The sequence below is a fragment of the Vombatus ursinus genome, unplaced genomic scaffold, assembly GCF_900497805.2.
Source record: "Vombatus ursinus unplaced genomic scaffold, bare-nosed wombat genome assembly UNPS02014780.1, whole genome shotgun sequence".
Lineage (NCBI taxonomy): Eukaryota > Metazoa > Chordata > Mammalia > Diprotodontia > Vombatidae > Vombatus > Vombatus ursinus.
This window is the reverse complement of record NW_020954558.1, coordinates 1,349,219-1,369,723: the sequence shown is the minus strand read 5'-3', so window position 1 is coordinate 1,369,723 and position 20,505 is coordinate 1,349,219. Positions and strand designations below refer to the sequence as shown.

The 20,505-nt window shown below is 41.8% G+C and overlaps 1 protein-coding gene across 1 annotated transcript in view; it reads left to right on the top strand.

Moving 5' to 3' along the window:
- Positions 1-247: 247 nt before the first annotated feature.
- Positions 248-20,505, top strand: part of LOC114046046 — a 32,563-nt gene continuing 12,305 nt past the window's right edge. Inside the window, exons 1-3 of the mRNA XM_027866260.1 lie at positions 248-629; positions 5,116-5,229; positions 12,628-12,952. Of these exons, the coding sequence (XP_027722061.1) occupies positions 248-629; positions 5,116-5,229; positions 12,628-12,911 (780 nt within the window). The 3' untranslated portion in view covers positions 12,912-12,952. The remainder of the gene's footprint in view (positions 630-5,115; positions 5,230-12,627; positions 12,953-20,505) is intronic.

Sequence of the window (20,505 nt, the reverse complement as noted above, 5' to 3'; positions counted from 1 at the left end):
GAGGACTGCGAATGTCCCCCCAGATGGCCCATAATGCCTTGCTGCGACGACCTCTCTGTCTCAGCGCGGACGTCTCGGCAGCACGCTAGGCCTTATGGGACGCTGCCCCTTGACCAGACTTTTTTTGGTGATACTGGAGGTACCCAAAAGCTGCGGGGTGTCCCCTTTTCACTCTTTAGGCTGTGGGCCCAAGTTATGCGGCCTACGGCACCGCCGCTAACCTGGCTGGGTTGGCTGTGCCGTTGTCATGGCGACTGGGCCGCGCCGCCTGCTCTCTAGCCAGGGAGCCCGGGCCTCGCGGGCCTCATTAGTCCTTCGGCCCCGCGGGGGGTCGGAGGGGAGCTCGGCTAATGAGCCGGAGCAGGCCCCGGGGACGAGCGCGCTGACAAACAAGCAGCCGCGGAGCCGGGGAGGCCGCCTCCCGGGCTCCCGCCGGGGCCGCGCCCGGCCTGCGCTGTACCGAGAGGCAGAGGCCGCCTGGGGGAGCCCGCGCCTTGCGAATGAGCCTCTGGCCGTGTACCTGGCGCAGAGGCGGGAGATGGAGAGGCCGAGAAACTGCTCGTGTACGAGGGGTGAACGGAGGGCAAGACACGTCCGAGCGTGCTGCGGCCTCAAAGCACCCCGTCAGCGTGAGCTATTAATTATAACACTTTAAAGGGACAAATGTCGTTGGAAATGTGGCCGCCCACCAAGTACTTTTTGGTCACGGTTTGCCGTTTGCATCCTAGCATGCTCGTGGAAGTCTGGTTAAATCCAGTCTGGAATTCTCCAACTTTAATTCAGTTCAGTTCATTTCATAGAGCACTGGGCCTGGACTCAGGAAGACCTGGGGTCAAATCCAGCTCCTGACGCTAGCTAGCTGTGTGACCCTGGGCAAGTCACTTCACCTCTGTTTGCTGCAGACTCATTGTCTGTAAAATGGGAATAATAATAGCACCCACCTTCCAGGGTTGTTGTAAGGAACAAATGAGTTAATAATAATAGCACTTAGTGCCTGGAACATAGTAATGCTGTATAAATGTTAGCTATTTATTATTCAGTTCAGCCTGTAAGTACACACACACACAAACAAACCCTGCTCTGTAGACTTTTTTGCACTTGGAGTTGGGTTAATTTAAGGACCGTGTTAATAGTATTATGAAGTTTGAATCAATAAGATTTATTAAGTACTATGTAAGAGTAATAAATATTGATGAACTGAATGTCTGAGTGACCTTTAAACCCACCCTGCCTTTAAGGAGCTTACATTTAAATGGGGGAGACAATTTATATTAATCAGCAGATACAAGAGAAATACAAATTAGATGGAAGGTAGCCTTGGAAGGATTCTCACCCCTACATTGGCTACACTTTTCTCCCTGCACCTTCTTGACTTTTTGGTGGATGAGTTCAACTCAACACTATCCTCTATACTGAATCCAATACCTCCCTACCATAACAACCATCACACATTGCCAAGCCCCAAGCTTGGATTACTCTGACCAACTCTACCTTTCCTCAGATTTACTTACTGCTGAATGATGTGTGAGGAAATAAGCATTTATGAAGTGTTTATTATATGCCAGGCACTGTGCTCTCTATCACCTATAGGATAATATGTAATATCCTCTTTTTGGCCTTTAAAGCCTTTCACAACCTGACCCCTTCCTACCTTTCCAGTCTTATACTTTACTCCCCTCCATGTAATCTACAATCTGGTGACGCTGGCCTTCTTGGTCTTCCTTGCATATGGCACTGGCTCCAGACTGTATGTCTTTACACTAGCAATCTTCCACGTCCAGAATGCTCTGCCTCCTAGCTTTTCTGACTTCTTTCAAGTTGTTTAGTTGTATCAGACTCTTTGCGATCCTATTTGGGGTTTCCTTGGCAAAGGTGCTGGAATGGTTTGCTATTTCCTTCTCCAGCTCATTTTACCGGAGGAAGAAATTGAGGCAAACAGGGTTAAGTGACTTGCCCAGAATCACACAGCTATTAAGTATTTGAGAACAGAGTTGAACCCAGGAAGATGACTTTTCCTGACTCCAGGCCTGGCACTCTATCCTCTGCACCACCTAGCTGGAAGTTGGAAGCCATGTTCTTGTGAATTTTGAAAGGTCAGGAGAATGAACCACCCAGGGTCAGAGAATATGAAACTCTGGGAGTCAGGTCCATGCTGAAGTTTGCAGTTAACCCTGCAGTGATGCCTCATGGAACAGTGAGTGACCTTCACTCAGTAGTGGCTGAGGCAGAGAGTTCATTTACCATCGATATTGCATTTGTATGTGAACTTGGTGGGACCAAGGTTATTCTGTGTTATCTGGGCCCACTCTCCCCAGAAATAGGGGTAATATAAGGGAAAGTGTGCCCCTCAAGTTTTGGGAGAGAAATGTTTGTACTTCTGTTTTGGCTATATCTTTGAAATAAATATTCCTTTGTGAAAGCTAATTGATGCTAATTGGTTAAGTGGAACTAGAGTGCTAATCACTGGTGCTGACAGAGGGGATAAACACATCCAGAAAAGGTCATGTGCTGATAAAATTAGAAGAGATATCCAAACCCCTCAGGGTATTCCTAGAATAGGGGAGGGGGGTGTAGCCAGCTTTGCTCTGGAGGAGTGAGGTCAGAGTACTTAATACAGAAAGTGGTACATAAATACAAAGTAATAGGACTAAAAATTGGACTAAGTGGGGAAGCTTCTTCCGAGTTTGATTTGATCAGTTTTCCTTTTCTAGGTTCTCTTCGAACCCTCCTCTCCCCATCCAGAATTGATATTTACATGTTGTAATAGTCAGCCATCCCTCCCAGAAGGACAACTTAGTGCATTCTAGTTTATATCATAGGTATTCATATATATGAGTCTTCTTTACCTCAAGAGCAAAGAATGTTTTCTATCTCTGCAATGCCTTGTGTTTTGTGGACACTGATGTTTATTTGGGGTATCTAATCTACCAACCTTGGGTATATTAGAGGAAAGTAAACAGAGTTGGGTCAATTAAGTTTGTGTTTGCAGGGAAAGCTAGTGACCTCTACCTGAAAAGGGAATTTGAAGATTGGAAATAATATACTAGGGTAATTAGAAGTGTATATAAAAGGAATCTATCTAATCTTAGACTGGTACCTAAGCTTTCTAAACTAATTAAAGTCCTTTAAAGCTAGTCTGAACCATGATCCTCTCTAGGTCCTGAGCCCTAAGCCACAACATTGGGCTCCCATTTATCCCCAGATAAGAATAACATCTCTTTCAGAAGTCCCTCAACATAAAATTGGTATTTGCTAACCTTAGGTCAAATTGTTTATTTTATGTTGCAATGATCACAGTCTTCTGGCTAGGAAGTATTTTGGTGGCATGGCAGGCTTCACCCATGTTGCTATAGGATAAATGAACCAATTACATGTCCAATTTCTCTAAGCCTGAGGTAGGAGATGGGAAACAAGTAGGTAGTATCAACATTGTTTTTCTATTACCTCACAGTCACAAAAATGCTACCCAATACAACATTCCCCCAAAGGGTACAGCACAGCCCTTTAGAGCAGGGCTGCTTAACCTTTTTTCTTTCATGGACCGCTTGACAGTCTGGTGAAGTCCATGGACCCCTTCTCAGAATGTTTTTAAATGCAGAAGATAAAACACACAAGATTAAAAAGGAAACCAATTATTGAAATGTTATTGAAATAAAATTATCAGTTCTTTAAAACACAGCCCCCAGGTTAAGAATTTTTTCTGTAGAACATAAGAAAGAACTTGCTTTGGGGAATATCTATAGAGATAGACTTGTAGTCATGAAGAGCTGATTGAATATCTGTGTAGTCCTAGGCAAGTCATGTAACCACCCTCAGCCTCTTTCCTTATGTATAAAATGAGGATAATTGTATTTTCCTCACAGACTTATTATTTAGCATTATGTTACTACCCCTTTAATTTCATCTACATGTCTTAGAAGGCAGTGTGTTCTTAATTCAAGACAATATTTTAAGGCCTAATCGTGGGTATAGGGCCTTTCTTCATATTTAGAGTTTGTCTTACTGTCAAGTGGTAGAAGGGATTTCATGTAAAAGAATGATCTATGGTCTGCTTGGCTCTGTAGCACACTTGGCACTGAAGCGCATAGGTAAGCTTAAGGGCCAGCATAAGGCCTTTATACCTTTGAGCAGCCAGCTGTCATGTTTCTTAATCTATATAAGCCTTGAGAGTGTTATGGGGGGGGGGAGTTCATGCTTCTGGTAAGGCTTGTGTTAGGCTCTGAAGTTTCTTACAGCTGCAGAAGAAAATGGTCTGTATTCTATTTTAGCCATAATCTGTACAAATAAGTGTAGCACCCCTTCTGGGTCCACTCCCTGGACCTGCACTCACCTTTGCCGGTTGGGTGCCCAGAAGGCTCTTTGTTACGGTTATAGAATTGCCAACTTTATTGCTGAAATGAAGTATGACATTCAGAAAGTAAATATTTTCCCTATTTCCTCCTGGCTAGATACTATTTTATAAATGAGAAAACAGGTGCTCAGAAGGTAAGTGAGTCAAACAATAAGCATTTATTAAGTGAATATATATTAAATGAATGTGTGGGAGTGTGCTAACCACTGGAGATACAAGGGCAAGAAGCAGACCCTGTCCTCAAGGAGCTTACATTCTATCAGAGGAGATGACCCTGACAGAGAGATATGTAGCACCCTTTTCCCACTTCTGGCTTAATTCCCATGCATTTTGGCAGGCTAGAACCCCAGAGGGCAGCTGACTGAGGGTTATTAATCATTACTAATTGTTAACTAATTAATATTAAGACTCATGAGCTAAGTGCTCCCCACTGATTATCAATTAGCTAGCTAGAGTTAGCTTTGACAAAGGGAATACTTAATGAAATAGTCTGTGAAGAAGAGGTGGTAGGAAGTTTTCTTCCTAAGCAAGAGCACTCTCTCCCACACACAAGGTCCCTGGGAGAGTGGGTTCAAATTTAGAGAGCACATGTAACCAGAGGGTCACTCGTGGCTTGGGCTATTCCAAGTCCTTTCGCCTTTTGTGGACTCCTCATGAAGTTCCCCTTTGATGTGACTCTATGCTGGGCTGGGAGGATCAGTGTCCTTGTAGTATCCTGAAGCTGCCATTTTTGAGTCTGACTTACTTCTTATCCTATCTTTCAGCTTCCAGTGCAGAAATTGCCATCAGTCTCTGGTGCTCTGGGGTCATGGCTACTGATATGGAAGGGAAGTCCAGGTCTTCTGACCTTTTGAAGTCCAAAAGGTTCTCTGGTCAAGGTGGGTTGGAGGGACTATTGATGTGTGGGGAAGAAGTCTATCCCCTTGGCCACCACTAGATTGGCTTGCCACAGGCATGTTGCTGCTAGAATCTGCTGTTGTAATATACATAGGCCCAGAGATAGGTCTGATGCTTTCAACCAGTTTAAATGCATTTCTTGCATTTCAGAGCTGTTCTCTGATTTTATTCAGTGATCAAGCACTTCATCTAAAATGATTAAGTCCATGCCTGGTTTACAGCTTTGCTATGACTTGACTGATTGATTCAATTTAGAAGTCTTGACCTTCTATTCCATATTAATTAGGTTGGGCGTTTCTATCCCCACCCTTACATAAGCATTTACAAACTCAAGGCCAGAAGTTACACAGGATATTACATTTAGATCTGGAAGATAACTTAAAAATATTACAGATGTGGAAACTGAGGAGGCCCAGAGGCTGTGACTTGTCTAAAGTCAATGAGGTAGTAAGTAGCAGAGCTGTTGATTAAATTGAGGGCCTTGTTGATTCCAAACCCAGTGTTTTTTCTGAGGGGCAAAGGCAGACGATCTAGATGAAAGCCAATTCTCAATTTAGAGTTTTCTGCTCTGCCAGGCTGTTTATTTTTTCCCAAATGAATGCATACAGTCTCTCCCTCCCCTTTACCCTATCGCCCCATCTCCCCTTCCAATCCCAGGTCTTCCTGTCTGAGAACTCTGGGATTTCTCATGAAGCAGAGAGTTTGCTTTTCCATTTGGATATGTGAGCATGTCATCCTCAGGCAAAGCTTCTGCTGCCAGGTAAAGGGCTAGGTATATGCTGGCAGAAAGTGGCACCTCCTAACAGAGGCAAAATGGGCCCTGAAAAAAAAAATGGGCCCTGATCCTGATTGCTGAACATTGAATACAACCAGAGAAAACACTAATTTTACCCTTTTCTATCCCAAGATGAACCATATCCTGGGTCAGTGCCAATCTAAGGGTTAAGAGCCATTTCTTTCAATTAGTTAACTGTCTAGCCTCTGAGGACACCTACAGTAAAAGTCACTTCTCTCAGCCAATTCCTTCTTAATATGATCCCTGTGGCCTAGAGCCTGTGGGCCAGGCCCTTAGAGGTACTAACTTGCTTGTTGGGGAATAATTGCCTTTTGTTGTTGGCAGGGATGTCCTATCTATCTCAGAGCTTTTCTTGGTGACAGCCTTTTACTGAACTGCCAAAGCATTTAGTCTGGCAGTCTGGCTTGTATAATTTTGCCTTTGATTATCCTATAGCTTGTCTTATAAAGATTAGTTGTCTCCCCATTTGGATGGAAAGCATCATATAGGTAAGGATGTCTTCTCTTTTTTTCTTGATATAGATGTATTTTCCTTTTTTATTTTTGTGGCACCTGAAGGAATTGGAATAACCTTATTCTTGTATTGTAAAAATCTGAGATGCCCTTATTCTTTTAACATCACATAGAATTCTCTATGACCCTTCCTGTGTCCCTATATCATAACAGTGAATTTAAAAGATGGGGGAAAAAAAGGAAGAGGAAGAAGAGAATGTCCTTATTCTTGAAATTTGTTCTATCACATTGATTCACACCCCAGATCTATCTTGAGATACAGCATAATATTAAGGAGGAGTTGAAAGACCAAGGCTGCAAGGTGTCTAGCACATAGTAAGCACTTTAATAAAGGCTGGTTGAGGTGCAGTGGATAGAGCACTGACCCTTGAGTCAGGAGGACCTGAGTTCAAATGTGTCTTCAGACATGCAACACTCAACTAGCTGTGTGACTCTGGGCAAGTCACTTAATCCCAAATGCCTCATCAAAAAAAAAAAAGGCTAGTTACTAACTGACTAGAGTCAGTGTGGTAACTAGTATCCACTGTGAGTCTTCTTTGCTTTCATTACACACGAGTCCTGCCCAAAAGAATTCAACCCAAGCCTTTTCAGCAAAGACAAGGTTTATTAGAACATTGTCATATTGGGCAGACTTTTGAGGAGTCTGAACATGGATAAGCAGTGGCTAGATCATAAGAGTCTGAGCATTTTAATGGAGACAAGATGGGCCTAATATACAGAAAAACTATGGGAGGGATCTAGGAGTGGCCAAGTAGTCTATGAGGTAATAGAACTCCAGGGGTGGCCAAGGGAGAGTGGAGAGTAGATAGGATTAAGGGTGGGAAGTGGCCTGGGGCCGTAGGGAGGTATGGAATTATAGACTCTGGAGAAAGCCAGAGATTTGGCCATGTGGGAAAGTCCAGGTTTTTTCATTTTTGGGGTCTAGATCCCATCTTCATCATTCCCCCCTCAAACAAATGGGACCCAAATTGTTTTGGGGTAAGGGGCGAAGGTCTTGTCTTCTCAATCTGCTTCCTGCTGGCAAGGGGCGTAGAGCTGTCCCTGCCTCGAGGGGGTCTCAAAGAGGAGGTTACCTGGAACTGAGCACAGGCTGCATCCAGAGAACAATAGACATTGGCTGGTATTTGATGTTTGCTACCATCTCTAGGTGAATGGCCTGTAGTCTGGAAGACACAAATCTGACAGAGAAGACTGCAGAGCCCAGATATAAAGCAGGGACTAGATTTAGGGCCCAACTTTTAGAGGATAAAACATCCTTAGCTCTCTTTGGATTCAAATAATTCAGTTTTCCCACCATGCAATTATCAAATCCACCTCATAGCCAGACTCAGGAATAGCCAGATGGGTAATATTCCTTTTCACAGGAACATAATGGGGAAACTGAGCCAGGAGGATCCAATCTTAGACTGAGGCTAAAATTGTCCTCTCAGCTTTCCCCATTGCTGACTTCCCATCAGTATCACCTTCTCTGAGTAGCTTGTGGCATTTCTCTCAGATGGTGGATTATTGATTATGGATGGATTATGATCCTTCAGACAACTCAAAATAAAATCCTAGGAGCTTTTACCTCAAACAGCAAGTTTCATTAATCATAGCTTAGGATAAACTTTTCCAGGATTTACATCTTAAATTTAAATTCGTCCTGGTGTAAAAAGCCAATCGTTCGTTTGTGATTTCTATGTAATTGCAAATTCTTAGCAAGACAAAACCCAAACAGGCTTTTTGGTAAGTTTGCACATTAAAACAATAACCAACAATAGCCAAATTATTTTAGCCGTAACCAAATTATGAAAAGTTACTTCACATAACTGATACAACAAGTTCACCAATTTGAAACTTGAAACAAACCCATTATCAGTCAGGTGACTCCAGTTTTGTTATATTGTTAAATTCATTTCCAAATTATTTACACAGAGAGTCAACATCTCATCATTAATAGTTAAAACTAAATTTTAAAAGAGAGTGCTTACCCAAGTTCGAAGGCTAGCTTCTTTACCTTGAGCAGGATATGCTGAACCTGGGTGATGCTTCCAGGCAAAGGTTGCCCTAGGGCCCAAGCCCATTGCCAGGGAGGCCCATGCTGTAGCTGCTGCCCCTCACCCCTCCTTCCTTTCCCAGGTGGGGGAGGGTGAAATCAAAGGTGAGTGAAAGGTGAAACTCTCTTCTCATATGAGAGGGGTTAACAGATAACTCTCTTGACTCAAGAGAAGGGAGTGGGAGAAAGGAGTGACCATTGTTGTAAGGAGGAGCTGCAAAATCATCAATCACAAAACCTCCAGAATCTGCCAAGACATTTCTAGCTGTTCTGACTTTTCCCTGTAACCTCCATGAAGGAGTATTCAGGGGTGTATAGGGAAGGGAATAAGTAAGCCTCAGGAAACCAAAAAGGAACTGCAGTTTTCTCCCTATTCTCTAGCGCCAAGAGAACTGACAGAATTGGGCATATGCTTCTGGATAGGGCATCCGTCCTTGTCCTCTGTGCTGCTGAAGGTATACCCATGTCTATGACTTCGAACTGACCCAGTGGACCAAGAAAGAGCCTGAGAGGGTCAGGCTGAGTGGGAGACAGCCTCATGACTGTCTGCCTGAAAAGCGCCTCTAAGCCTTGGTGCTTGGAGAGCAACCCTAACTGCAGAGCAAGAAGGGGAGGTGGGGCTTACATACCTTCCAGTCTTGACTGGAGAAGAATTTAGGGTTAGGCAGTTTCCCATATGGGCCACCAAAATGATGCGGTTTAAAGGTTTAGGGGTGCTGAGACCCCAATATCACAACACGCGGGTCCTGCCCGAAAGAATTCAAGCCAAGCCTTCTTTCATCCAGAGACAAGGTTTATTAGAACATTGGCATATTGGGTAGACTCTTAAGGAGTCTGAACATGGGTAAGCAGTGGCTAGATTATAAGAATCTCAGCAGGGGCTAGATTATAAGAATCTGAGCATCTTAATGGAGACAAGATGGAGCTTATATACAGAAAGATTGTGGGAGGGATCTAGGAGTGGCCAAGTAGTCCATGATGTAATGGTATTACCAAGGGTGGGAAGTGTCCTGGGGCCATAGGAAGGCAAGACAATGGAGGGGAGATTGGGTGTAGTCACAATGAAAGGCCAGTTGATGGGATTATAGCCTCAGGGGAACGCCAGAGATTTGGCCCAATGGGAAAGTCCAGGGTTTTTCCTTTCTGGGGCCCAGATCCCAACCCCATCACCAGCACCCCTAAACCTCTAAATCTCAACAAAGCCAAGCCTTCCTAATTGCTTGGAAATCCACTCAATTGCAGGGCCAAAAAAGGGATTAGGGGAAGAGGGAGGCTTACATACCTTCAAGTCTCGGCTGGTGAAGAGCAGTTTTTCCAGGTGCAGGGAACCTTATGATGAGGTTTAGAGCTTTAGGGGTGCTGGCACCCCAAGATCAGGACACATGGGTTCTGCCTAAAGAATTCAACTCAAGCCTTCTTTCAACCAAAGACAAGGTTTATTAGAACATGAGTGAGCAGTGGATAGATTTTAAGAATCTGAGCACCCTAATGGAGACAAGATGGACTTTATATACAGAAAGACTGTGGGAGGGATGGGGGGGGTCTAAGGAGATCTAGATGGGAGTGACCAGGAAGCTGGGGTGAACAGAACTCCTGGGACCTGGACCAGGAGGCCAAGGGAGAATGGAGCCTAGTTAGGATTAAAGGTGGGAAATGGCTGGGGGCCATAGGGAAGAGTAACAGAGGTTGGGTGTAGCCACAATGAAAGGCCAGTTGATGGGATTATAGCCTCAAAGGAATGCCAGAGATTTGACCTTGTGGGAAAGTCCAGGGTTTTTCCTTTCTGGGGTCTAGATCACATCCTCATCACTTTGACCTCCAGAATATTATATTCCAGACCTCTGATCCCTTAATGTAGAAACTGCTAAAGCTTGCGTTACTGTGATTGTTTGCACAATATTTGAATTGTTTCTTTCTGGCTGCTTGCAATATTTTCTCCTTGACCTGGGAACTCTGGAATTTGGCAATAATATTCCTAGAAGTTTTCGAACCCATGTCCTGGAAAAGTCATTCAGCTTTTGAAAAGCATGACTGAGTGATGAGATTTGCTTCTAGCCCCCAAGGCACATGCTCTTTAACTAGGTGGATGGGATCCCACCCAACTGGGAGACCTAATTTCTGTTTAGAATATAAATGGAATCCAGTCTGGGCCAGTGTTTGCCTGGAGGAGGCATACCTTTTCCTTGGTCCCCTCCATTACAGTTTAAGGTATCTCAGCTGATGAAGGAGAAAACTAGCCAGAGAGGGACAGATGGAGATGGCTTCCCATGCCCAGATACCTTGAGGCTGCTGAGTCTCAGTGATCAAGCCATATTCTCAGCAGAAAGAGCTGAAGACTATTAGCTCACCTCATTAAATGTTCATTGATGTGATTTTAGGGATGTAGGGGCTCCAAAATACTGAGGTACAGGGCAGAGTTGTCTGGAACAAATTCGGAGACTCAAGCAGTCTCCTAGTCAAGTGGCAAAAAAGTTTATAACACTAATAAAGGCGGGCAGAGCTCTTAGGGAACTTGCAACCTAGTACAGTGAGTAGTGTGGCAAGTATGCTAATTAGGTGGTCAAGGCCATCCTGTCTGTTACCATGGCAATGTCCTGTTAAGCAAGATAAGCCATGGTAGTGGTTCTTATAGGATCAGCTTGTTACTGCACCAGGGAGAGGAGAGGGGAGAGAGAGGGGGAGTGAGAGAATTGGGGTCTGAGCACAAGCACCCCATCATTCACTAATCAGGGTTGATTTTTAGAAGAGATTTAAGGCATTTCAGGGTCTTCCTTTGCATCTTTGATTACTGAGAAAAACCACTGACCAGAACTAATGTCCAACTTACTGGTTTCTGGCTAGCCAATTAAGAAATTGATTGTTAATTACCCAGAAACTCTATTGGGGTTTTCATTTGTCACATTTTATTACTCGCATAAAGGTATTTTGTGTATTCTTTTATCATATAGGCTAAATAAGGGGATAGATGGGGACAAATCTGCATTGCATAAATAATTTTATGTAGAGGTCTGCAGAATGGTCCATTTATGTAAAATGAGAACTGTCTGTACACAGAATTGGCATAGATTCAGATTGCCATCCATACTTTTTAGACACAGATTTTATTGATATCTTTCTCATTTTTCCATTACCAGTATTTTTCTAATATTTTCCCCCTATCTTCCACAAGAGTCATACCATACAACAAATATTATTTTACAGAGGGAAAACATGAAAGGAAAGGTGAAAAAATGGGAAAGATGAAAAAATTTGGCAAAATTCATCAGTTCATTGTAAACATCTGTAAAATATGCAATGTGCCACACCCATGGACCTCCCACCTTTGCCAAGGACTGGGGTTGTGACATCTCTCTTCTTCAGGGTATCCTTGTTCTTTGTCATTTTGCAACATTCATTTTGATGGTTTTGTGGTTGTTCCCATTCATGTTTTCTTGATAAAGTTGGATCAATACCTCTAACTAGGCAATTCCAAAGAAGTTGAAGGTAGAAGGAGAATACTCTTATGACCAAAAAATGTGTCTAACAGCCTTTTTTTCAGGTGGTACCAAAAAAACTAGGTAAAAAGGTAAGTGTCATTAGAGAACTAGCTCAGGAGTGACATAACAATGTCATTAGTGTGTCTCTGTCACCATTTTTATCAGTCTGTCAGTTCTGTGTCTGTTTCATGCCTGTGCCATTGTTGTAATTGTTGGTAGAGTGTCCTAATCACGGATATCACCATTGTCAGTGGTTTTATAGCATTAATATTATTGCTATCACTATCACTGTCACTGCCATTGGTATTACTATATTTTCAGTGTGGTTTGTCACAGTCAGCATCATCATCACTGTCACCACCAGCAGTAGTGTCAGCATCAGAATGGTTATCAATATTTCTTGACTTTTTATATAATCGTCATCATGACTATCACCATTACTGGAGTTATTGTCTTTATCCTTATGGTTTCTATCAGTAATGCTTTTATCAAAAAGGCTGTCACCATTCACATTTCTGCCTTCACCGTTGTCATCAGTTCTGCCCCCAACACTGTTGCAGGTAACATCATGGTTCTCAATATCAATATTGCTATCATGATTGTTGGAACTTTGGTCATCATCATCATCATGGTTGTCAGTACCCTTGCTGCCATCACCACTGTCATCAGTGCTGTTGTCTTCACCATCATCTTCAGCAGCCTGGGATGCAGGTGGGAATGTGGAGCACACAAAGGAGTCTTTTACTTCTTCGAATTGTCCTTGGATAATTTGGACTGGGAAACAAAGCTCGAAGAATTCTTTATCGGAACCATATTGATGTGCACTGCTTTTGGTGTCACTTGAACATGACATGGCCAGATCTTGGGCCAGAAGGAAGCCTGAAGGTATTGCTTCATTATATTTAGTTTGGCTTCTTGATTTACTCTCTGTCTGCAATTCTTCCTTCTCTCCCATTTCCAAAATGTGTTTGCTTCTTTCTACCGATTCTCCAAGTGTTAGCTTCAACATAGCCTCCAGGTTGAGAAAGTGGAGGCAACTACTGTGTGTTCCTTTTTTCCCGGAAACTGAACTGTGGAAGGGAAGAAATAGAGAGTGGATAATCTCAAGAAAAGGTAGGGGCAAATGGTCTCAAAATTGCATTAAAACTCCTGTGTCAAATATCATGGTATAAAGGAACTAAATACAATTATCATTACTTTTGAATTACTTTTAAGGTCTTTAATTAATTTAAAAAAGCCCTTTATTATATTTTCTTTCTGTGTTGCTTTAAAGCAATTCAGAAAGAGCCTAACATGAAAAATGTTGGAGGAAGTGTCTTACCTCTTCCTAACAGTCAGTTGGTAGTGGAGAATACCCTGCTCTGTGGAATGCTTGCCTACCTGTGAATTCACTGAAACCAATCAATAGAAGCAGTGTATTGCATTGGAAAAGAGCTTCAGAGTCAGAAGAAGTGGATTTGAATCTAGCTCTGCCGTTTACTGTGTGGACTTGAGCAAGTCATCTCTCTGGCTACCTCTCAATTCCTTATTAGTTAAATGTCTCTAAATGTTTTTGACCTCTTAGAACTCCAGGTCTATGATTTTCCTTTAATCTTAGAGTCAGCATCACAGTAGATCTGCTTGTATAGGAAAGTGTCCCCTTGTACAATATGGAACTTTGCCACCTGAGTTCCCCAATGTCTTGGCTCAAGTTACTGGATATCAAGTGCTTGGATCTACACAGCTGGGAGAAGAGGCCCCAGGAAGCCAAGATGACCTTCATGGCCACTAGACTGCAATATTGGGAGAACATACACATCTGTGCTAGAGAAAAGCTTTCTGCTTGGCTACAAGAAGGCCTAGTAGAGGAGTTTGGGGAGGCTTTTAAGAACTGAATGAGCAGAGACTGCCAGCTCAGTTCAAGGAATGTTAGAAGTTCAAGTACATTCATTACCTAATCCTTTATGTTTGAATGCTTGCCCCCTTGTCCTGTGGCAGGTCATGCCTTGTCAAACCCCCCCCCCCCCCTTTGGGTTTCTCTAACCACGGCTCCCAATTTTACTCCTATTCTTGTACTGCTCAATGAAGCTGAGAAAGTCGCAAAACTGATTTCACTGAGTTCATTGTAACTTGGTGTTATATAATCTCAACTTGGCCCTTCCTGCAGAAAGGCAATCCTTTTAAATTTACCTAATCTATTTAGTTTCCCATTGATCACAGTGGCAGTTACAAACATTTTTATTCACTTTCAAACCTCCCACAATACCCCTCCTCTCTGTCCCCTCAGTTGAGGATTTTGTTTCACGTTTAACTGAAAAAAAAAAAGCCACTGGACAGGTCTCTTTCCCTCTCATCTCCTATCAATTAGATGTTTCCCCCCAGTGTTCCTTCACCTGGTATCTATCAAGAGGTGGCCAATCTTCTTGCCAAAGGAAATCCTCCTGTTGGTATCTTTGATAACAAGACTATTCTTCTACAATAGATTGTTCATTCTGTTATCTCAGTTCTCTCTAATCTTCAGCTTCTGCCTGTCTACTGAGTCCTTGCATTCTACCTGTAAACCAACTCATGAATTCCCCATTCTTAACAAAACAAAACAAAAAATTAAAAAAAAACAAAAACCACTTGCTGCTCTAAAGGTTGTGATATTCTCTCCTAGATCTGCTTTGTCTGATTTCTTCTCAGTCTCCTTGGTCATGTCCCCTGAACTTAGCAAAATGCCTAGCCCTAGCTCGTAGTAAGTGCTTAAATGTTTGTTAACTGACTGGCTGCCCACTGAGTCTACAGGTTGGTCCTAGCAAGGAAAGCAGTTAGTGCTGGATCACTCCAATGTCTTTTTGTTTCTAGCTCAGGACTTCTCCAAGAATTGAGCTACACCCATATGGACTCCCTAGCCAAGACAACCCAGACCAACATAACCAAGAGCCAGAAACAAGACATTTCTCCCCTTCTAAGTGGGCCTGATCTAAATGGTATCATGAAATTAATCTCATACCTCCTAATTGCTAGTCTCTGGATATTTGATATTAACGGACTGTGTGAATAAAGATATTGAAGGCATTAAAATCCTATTTTACTGATAAGTAAACTGAAGTTTGGGCAAGATAAGAACTTGATGTGGTCATGGAATTATGACCATGTCACAAGCACTGATGCAAACCCTAAATCCCTATTGACTCCAACTCCCCTCAAAAGGCCAGCTCTGTTTTCACATATATGCAAGAAAAAAAAGGCATTTCCCCAAGAGAAAACTTACCCTGGATATCCTGGTAGGAGGTTTCTCAGTCAGGAACACAGCTGCGACTAGAATCAAGACTCTTAGCAGAGACTTCTCAAACTGAGCCAGTACTGGCCTCTTATATGCCTTTTCCTGCTAAGTTTCTTCTTTCCTTTTCCATTTATATAAAGAATGTGTGAATTCCAACTTCATCATGAGTGGTCCAGTAGAAAAATCCCTTTGTTCACCCTCACCAATCACCACCCCTCAGCTCAGAAGGTTAAGCCTCTCAGTTCTCTGCCTATCCCCTCATTTAATTAACATTTAATTCTGAAACCCTTTTGAGTGTATCACTCCTCAGAAACAATGAAGATGGAGTTTACTCACTAGATGGATTAATCAGGTCAGTCTCCTAAGCACCTACTAAGTGTAAGGTACTTAGACAAAGGAAGGCTCCAATCTTATTTGCATTGAAGCAAGCTTTTTGCCAAATGATTATATATGTTACCAAAGGGCTGACAAAAGAATCCCCAGTGTCTGAATAAGCCAACCAAGGTCCAAGCTCCACTTTTTCTGATCTTAAGATTAGGTAACTATTATCTACTAGGAGGGAATCAAAGCCTACTTAGGAGCACCAGTCTCTGAAGTCTCCATTTCTCTCTAAAAAATACTATTTGTCATATAGCTCTCTGGGATGGAGAGAGGCAAGGATACTTGGAGTAATTGTGGTAAAATTAGGAACAGAAAATATCAATAAAACTTTTATTATGATATAATGAGTATATAATTATGATATATAGCAATATTATGATGTTATTACTATAAAATCTTTTTATATTAATAAAATCAATACTATTCAGGGCCTCATGATACTAGCTGTGTTACTCTGGGCATGTCATTTAACTTCTCTGTCTTACTCTAGTTCCTGAACTGTAAAATGTGGATAATAGTAGTATCTACCTCTAAGGGTTGTTTTGAGGGCCAAATGAGATAATATACATGTAACGCTTAGCCCAGAACCAAGCACACAGTAGTCTTTTTTTTTTTAATAAATGCTTATTTCCTTCCTTTCTCCCTTTTTTCTTTCCTTTTTCATTACTTTCCTCCTTTTCTTCTTCCTTTACTCCTAATCTCCTTTCCTTCTTCTGTTCCTTCTTCTTCCCCTCTTTAATTCATCTTTCCTTTGCTTCCTTGTTTCCTTTCTTCCTTCGTTTTTCTCTTGAGATGTTAGTATATAAGATACCCTGGCTTACTTTAATTTTCAAACAGGTAGCAGTGGCCAATTTGGGAGCAGAGCAGTTCAAAAAAAGCTCTTCCCTTGAGGGAAGGAGTTTAAAGAAGTCAAGTCTCCAATAACTGAGAAGGAAGGCACTTCTGCCCTTGGGATGATGAAAGCCTTTATTATAAGCACCACTTCCCACTTTTATATTCTTTCCTTTTCTTCTTTTCTTTTTCTGTCAGTGCTTTTATATCAGTTATTGATGATACAATCACTAGCCCCAAGCACAAATCCCTGGGGCATTCCACCAAAGACATTCTTCCAAGTTCACAGTCCAATAATGACTCCTACTGGAGCTTGATCATTTGACCAATTCTAAGTTCTAATTGGCAGGTATATATTACCTTTCTCTCATTTCTGTGGTTTACTCAGAAAACAGGAAACTTTATAAAATGCTTTGTAAAATCTAGGTAAACTAAGTCTGTTGCATTCTCTTGTTCTCTTATCAGTAACCCTATCTATAGTAACCCTACCAAAACCTATAAAACCCTATCAAAATAGAAAATGAGATCATTAATGTGATTTAGTCTGGATTAACTCATACTTCTCATTGAAGGATTATCAGTGAAGTCTAGGAAAGTGGGCTAAAGTGATCTTGCTGCAATTTTTTTCCAGGAATAAAAATCAAGATCACTGGATTATAGCTTGTGCATTCCTGCCAACATTTAAAAAAAAATTAAAACAGTTGTTCTTTTCCAACACTCCTAGAGTACTTCTTTCCTCTGTGATCATTCTCTTGAAAGTAATTATTTCTTTCTTTTTTTTTTTTTTTTGTATCATCATCTTTTCTGCCTCTTCATGACTGGAGATCAGATGAGAGGTTAGGTCTAGATGAATACATCTGTGAATCCTCAGCATCAAGATGGTAATTTAATCCAGGGGAGTTGATGAGATCACCAAGTGAAATGATATAGAGGGACAAGAGAACGGGGCCCAGGACAGAGGCTCAGTGGACACTTATAGTTGAAGGTCCAGAAAATGAATCTGAGGAGTTGTCAGCCATGTAGAAGAACGGGAGAGGGCAATATCAGGAAATCCTAGAGAGAAAGGTGATTGACCCTGTCAAAAAGCTGCAAAGTAGGCAAGAAGGAAAAGGCTTGAGAAAAGGATGCCATATTTGACGAGATCATTTGGTTACTTTGGAAAGAGTGGTTTCAATTGAATAATGAGTTAGGAAGTCAAATGGCAGAGAGAGAAGGAGTGACACAGGATAGGATGTGAAAGCATTGGTTTTAAATGACTTTCCCAAGGAGTTTAGCCATGAAAACAAGGAGAGAGTGGGATGCTAAGATGATGTAGGAGTCACATTCTGGTGAATAGACTTTTTTTTCTTGTGTAATGTGAGTTAAACTCAGCTGAGAGAGAGAAGCATTGGAAATTGTGAGAACAGAGGAAAAGGTTTAGAAAGGTCACTGTGGTCAGTGGGATTGCAGATCAATTAAAGAGATAGAAAAGCAATGTCTTTTGAGGGTCTGGTTGAGACCATATAACAATTCTGTAGTGTACATAGTCCACATAGTTTCACGATTTTCTCCATCTTTATTCAATAGCTTGGTAAGGAAGAGTGAAATAGCAAGACATTAGTCAGAAGGCAAGCACAATAGCAAGGATAAGAAAATTTGGTTCTATTAAGTAACCTTTTGTTTTTGAGTCATGACTCTTTATGATCCCTTAAGGGGCTTATTTGGCAAAGATACTGGGGTGGTTTGCCATTTTGTTCTCCACCTCATTTTACAGATGAGGCACTGAGGCAGACAGCATTAAGTGACTTGCCTAGGGTCACACAGCTACTAAGTGTCTGAGACCAGATTTGAACTCAGAAAGATGAGTCTTCCTGACTTCAGATCCAGTGCTTTATCGATTGTGTCACCTAGCTGCCCCAAACCATAATGAGTCATTATGCAAAGTTCACTCCATAGACATGCAGAAAGTTCAGGGATGGCCCCTATCCTCTGCATGCCTATGCTCACTCCCATCTAGGACTTAATATTCAGGTACCCTGGATCAGGGAGGAGAGAAGAAATAGGAAATAGCAAGAATTTTCATTTAAAGTTCTAAAATGGAGACAGTGAGGTAGGATCTTTGAAACAGTGGTGTGATATTTGTGACTCCATCTCGCACTGGGTTTCTCAGACTAGTTCAGCCTTAGCAGGAAACACTGAAGTCTAAACCACAAGCTCTCTGTGCACTTAAAACTACCTATAAGAGCCCTGATTTATGTAAAACAGTTTTGCCCACTTAATATCAGTCTCCAGTTTGAACATCTTAAGTCAATAATTAACAAAATTTAAACTCCTCATTCACTTAGAATTCAAAGAAAATGAATAGGATAACAACATTAAGCCAAGCTTCTACTCATTTGGAGACAGTAGGGCCCAGATCCTCTCCTTTCCTCCCCCTGGGTAGTGCAGAAGATCCTCCCACTCCCTTAAGACCCAGATCGTCTCACTTCTTTCAGGAAGTCTCCTGTAACCCATCAGCCTGCAGAGATCACTCTCTCCTTCTGAACTCCTGCTTCTCTGAATGCCTTTAATATAGGAGTGCCTGGCACACAGTCAGTGCTTAATAAATGCTTGTTGCTTAATTGATTCACTATCTCATATAGTTAGCCTTTTAAAGCTTACGAATCATATTATTGTGTTTGTGTCAGTTAACAAGCCTTTATTTGTGGAATTTGTAGTGTAGGGACTCAGCTCATTTCATTCCAACCCCTCAGGGCCCAAATTGAAATCTACTCCCCAATGCTGCCCTCCAGCTCCATTCCTACTTTCATCTCACAAGTATCTATTTACTATACCTTTACAGATGGGTCTCTCATTATCTTCTGCTTTTCTTTCCTACAGAGGATGTTGGATTAGTTCCTGCTCCAGTTCTTCCAGCCTTCTCAGGTCAATAACCATTGTCAGTGTAGAAGTCTAGGCACAGTTGGTTTTTATTCCTTCCGTCATACTGGACCTCAGATTGTCTGTTAATGGGATCCCATCAGTAAAAATTTAAGGGGATGTGCTGCAGGAACCTGGGCCACTTCCCCAACCATTGAGTGAATTAAAGTTCTGTGGGGTTTAGCAGATAATATACTTCCTAGAAGGGCAAGATGGACAAATAGTGGCAGTGCACTTGTTTAGCAATAGGGTGGAATGGTCGAATCTACACTGTATTGTTGCTAGAGGTAATGGAAAAGTGCTGGAGTTGATTGATGAAGGAAATAACGCTATCAGACCTGTGCCACTTTTGTAGTAGTATGGTAAATGGAGAGGGTGGAGATTTGAGATGAGATGCCGACTAATTAGGAGGCTAATGTAACAGTGCAGGAGAGAGGTAGTGTACTATATACTATTAGATCTAGGGACAGTGACCTAGCTTTTTCCATGAACAAGGTACTCCATCTCTAGCCTCTTGGAATTTTCTCTGGCTGTCACAACTCCCCCCATCCCCCATATGACTCTTCCCTCATTATCTACTCCTACTGGTTTTCCTGGTTTGCTTTGAGCTCCAACTAAAATATCCTCTTTTACCCTAAGGTTTTCCTGATGCCTTTTAATGGTAATGCTGTCCTTCTCTTAATTTTTTTCTCTTACCTTGTATGTAGCTCATTTGTACATAGTGGTTTGCTAATTTTCCCAACTAGATTGTGAGTTCTGTGAGGGAAAGGACTGTCTTTTGCCTCTTTTTGTGTCCTCATTGATTAGCATAGTGTCTGATATATATTAGACACTTAACAAATGTTTATTGACTGACTAATAAATATTCATATATATATACATACACATATGTATACACACTTAAGCATGGACATGCAGTACATACACATATACATAAACCCTGACATACATGAAAATATACATTTGCACTCATTTATTCAAGTTCACTCATGGGCTTCCAGAAAACCATCCTAGGTTTTAGGTATTTTCTGGTACATACTATTTTGCAAACTATAGTTCTTGACTCCTCCATCATTAGTGT